At 38.6% G+C, this 3,903-nt stretch overlaps 1 protein-coding gene across 1 annotated transcript; it reads left to right on the top strand.

The window, feature by feature from the left end:
• Window positions 1-309: 309 nt before the first annotated feature.
• Window positions 310-1,851, top strand: LOC113769186. The gene has a single exon (XM_027313655.1). The coding sequence runs from the start codon at window positions 310-312 to the stop codon at window positions 1,849-1,851; it is 1,542 nt and encodes a 513-aa protein (XP_027169456.1).
• The last annotated feature ends 2,052 nt before the right edge of the window (window positions 1,852-3,903 follow it).

The raw sequence follows: 3,903 nt of genomic DNA, 5'->3' as shown, positions 1-3,903 counted from the left end.
AATCAAGGTAAATATCTGGGCCTCCCAATGGTAATCTCAAGGACAAAAGGACAAGTTTTTGCCTACATTAAAGATAACATCAAAGCCAGACTCAATAGCTGGAAGAATAAGCTCCTAAGTGCAGCTGGGAAGGAGGTGATGCTAAAAGCTGTGACAATGGCCATGCCAAATTATGCGATGGCCTGTTTCAAGTTACCTGCTACTCTCTGCAAGGAAATCTCAGGAATGATGGCTAATTATTGGTGGGGGGAGTCAGAAGGGAGAAGCAAAGTGCACTGATGCTCGTGGGCCAAAATGATGAAGGCAAAGATGGAAGGAGGTCTGGGATTCAGGAACCTATTGTGTTTCAACAAAGCAATGCTGGGGAAGCAGGTTTGGAGGTTGATTAGATACCCAAATCTGTTGGTCAGTAGAATTCTAAAGTCTAAGTACTACCCCAAGGATTCCATTTTGAATTGTGAGACCCCCAAGAATGCTTCTTGGTTTTGGCAAAGTATCATATCAGCAAGAGAGGCAATCAAGGGGGGCATACTGAAAAGAGTGGGATCAGGGAAGAGCATAAGAATATGGAAAGACCAATGGATTCCAAATAATCTAAATGGAAGGCCTACTACTGGAATGCCAGCAAGTGGAGAGGAGCAAAAGGTGGAAGAACTGATTTCAAATTTCAGATGGAAAAGGAATGAGATATACAGGAGGTTCAATAGGGAGGATGCTGAGAACATTTTGAAGATACCCATCAGTCTGTCAAGATCAGGGGACATGCATTTCTGGACTCATTGCAAGAATGGGGAGTTTTCAGTTAAATCATGCTATCAGGTACTGCTTAAGGAAGACAGAAGTATGGAGAGGGGAGCAAAAGGAGAAGCTGGATCGAGTTATGATGACTCCAACAAACAAATCTGGAAAACTCTTTGGAGTCTGAATATCAAGCATAAGATCAAGCTATTTATATGGAGGTGCATTACTAACACATTAACAGCCAGGGAAACAATCTTCAGGAGGACAAAACAAGGATCGCCTATCTGTTCAAGGTGTGGAGATAGAATGGAAACGATTGAACACATTCTATTTCATTGCCATCAGGCTCAGAAGGTATGGAAGCTAGCACCAATCCAGTGGGATGGAATTCAGAATCAAACAGGGTGCTTCAAGAAGTGGTGGGCAGCATTAAGTCAAACTACAAGCAGAGCTGAAGGAAGACAGCATATTGCCTTGACTGCTAACTTGCTATGGCAGCTATGGAAGGATAGAAATGAGATGGAATTTGAAGGGAAAGAAAGAGAGGGCCTGAAAATTGTGCAAAAAGCCAGTGCAGAATGGATGGAATATGAGGAAGCTTGGAAAGGAAAGAACGAGAAAAGTACATCAGAAACAGATGGAGCTATTGGAAGTGCAAGGGAAAGAGGAAGGGAGGAGGGAGAGCTGCTGGAACTTCAGATAGCTACTAAGAAAGCAGCAGTGGGACATAAATTGGGGATTGGCATCGTAGCTAAGGAGGCTGGAGGGAGGATCAGAGCTGAGTGGACGTTAGTGGAAAGGAGTGCGCACAGGGACATTCAAGATGAAGCTGTGGCAGTAAGATTGGCACTAATGAAAGCAAAACAACAAGGATGGCAAAGAATCAAAATCATTAGTGCCAACAAGCAACTCATTGCCTTGCTAAAAGCTGGGAAAGGCGACAATCCGAATACTGCCACACTGGTCGAAGACATAAATGTGTTAGCTAATCTGTTTCAAATGTGCTCTTTTGAGGTTAGGAATATTAGTAATATGTCTTTAAGTAATCAAATTAGCCATTATGCCCTGAGCATACTTATGGATGAGGAGAGATTTTTTGGCTCTCCTTAAGTGTCAAGGTACACTTTGTAAAGATGCTTGAGCCTTTGCTCAAATATTGTACAGTTTGAGAATTTATAAAATATCTTCTATCGTTTCCGGAAAAAAAAAGAACTTAATCACACCAAGAAACTTCAAACCCGATCAATCAAGGGGATAGGTTAGATTCAAACGATAAAATCAAAAAAATAAGAATCAATTTTTTTTTCTTTTAAATCAAAAGGCGGCTAGGGTTTTGGTAGAAAAACAAATAGGAAAACAAGAAAAAGAAAAAGAATATTAACATGAATCAAGAGGTGAAACTCTGATACTAACTGATGCGATCTTGATCCAACAAGAACCTGTCTTGAAAAATCAAGTTGATCAGACAGCGAAAGGATCTATCTTGATCAGATTATGGTACAATAACTACCTTGCTAGACCTAAAGATAACCCGTCTCTAGAAATCTAGTGGATTGGTTATTGACTTGAAAGAACAAGATGATGTGATCATCTTGCCTTGAACACCATAAGTATCCAATTTAAATACTTAATACAGTTCAAGAAAAAACTCAAATTCTATCAAGGAACTCCATAAAAGGAGACAACCCACTTTTATTAATTCATCTCTCAAAAAGTTGTCTTACAATGGAATAGAAAAGACCTATTTATAGTTAAAACCTAAACTACTAAAACTAATCCAATTTGGATTAGAATTCAGTCACTTATTTTCCTAACTACTTTAAATGGCTCAAATAACTCACATATCTGGTCACATTTATTCAAATAATGACTAACTAAATAATTGAACAAGAAAAAAATCAAGCATAACAAAAGAAATAAAAACTCAAAAATCACATAACTGGTGCTCCATCTCCTCCACGACTGCATGTATTCCAATGGAGTCTTGAATATCATAGATTGGGTTGAAAAGACTTTCAAGTATTTTGACATAAGCTAGTGATGGTCCTGCTACTCGTATCAAGCGCTTTTACACAAGAGTGAAAGAAAGTTGTGGTCGCATCACTTTCTTGTAACCATTTGACAGCTGCTTTCTATTTCAAAAATTGCACTCCAAAGCCAATTCACGCCAGGGGCGGATACAATTTTGACATAATTTAAAATGTGCCCCCATAATTTTTTTTAGAAAAAATGTGAAAGAATGGGTCACAAAATTTATATCATTCATTTTCCTCCTCTAGTCCCCATTTTCCCCCCAACAGGGCCAAGTACCAATTATATCAGTCATTCATTTTGGTCCCCACTCCCCAAGTTCCCTTTACTCCTATGGTCCCCCATTTCCCTTCACAACCGGCTCCTCTTCTTCCACACCCATGCCAACTACTCTTTCTTTTTATCACTTCATCCAATTATCATTTACTTCCTTTGTCCCCACTCCCCAATTTCTCTTTCCTCCTTTGGCTCTCGATTATCCCCACTCCCCAACATACATACGAGAGCCACTTTTTCCTCTACAACCAAAGCTTGTTACTCTTTCTCTTGATCACTTCATCCGATTTGGAAATTGCACCAGAATCAATTGATCCTCTAGGACCTGGGTCCGCCACATTTTGCAGCTCTTTTCACCAACTTTAGGAGACCATCAAAATCAGGTTCTAAACAATTACTTCTTATTATTATTATTTTAAATTTGTTTGCAAATATATTTCTAGAGCATGAGACTATTACTGTTTTAAAGAAATTTGAAAATTGATTAGTTAATGTAATAATTAATAAATGGGTTATTTGATAAATATTTTAACTTTGTGAAATGGTGATTTTATGCATTAGACTTTTTTTTTTGCTTAAAAAAATTAGAAAAAGAGTAGATAAAAAATTTTAGTGTTATTTTTACCCTCACTAAATTTTTTTCTGGCTCGCCCCTGATTCACGCATGTGCTAAGCTCTAGATTCATGTAATTTCTTCCTAGCCTCATCAGTCTGCAATTGGTCATAGTCCAACTCACACATCTTCATAAAGTCAGCCGCCTTTTGAAGCCTAGCATTCATATGACCAAACACCTACTTATTCCACAGTTTAAGCTTCGACCTCGTAGCAAGAAGCATACGGTAAAAAAGCTCCAT

This window comes from Coffea eugenioides, chromosome 4 (assembly GCF_003713205.1).
Source record: "Coffea eugenioides isolate CCC68of chromosome 4, Ceug_1.0, whole genome shotgun sequence".
NCBI classification, from domain to species: Eukaryota; Viridiplantae; Streptophyta; class Magnoliopsida; order Gentianales; family Rubiaceae; genus Coffea; species Coffea eugenioides.
This window is presented reverse-complemented; position numbering and strand designations above follow the sequence as displayed.

Bases quoted from the DNA above. Each gene is read 5' to 3' on its own strand.
- LOC113769186 (XM_027313655.1), top strand. From the start codon at position 310: ATGGAAGGAGGTCTGGGATTCAGGAACCTATTGTGTTTCAACAAAGCA.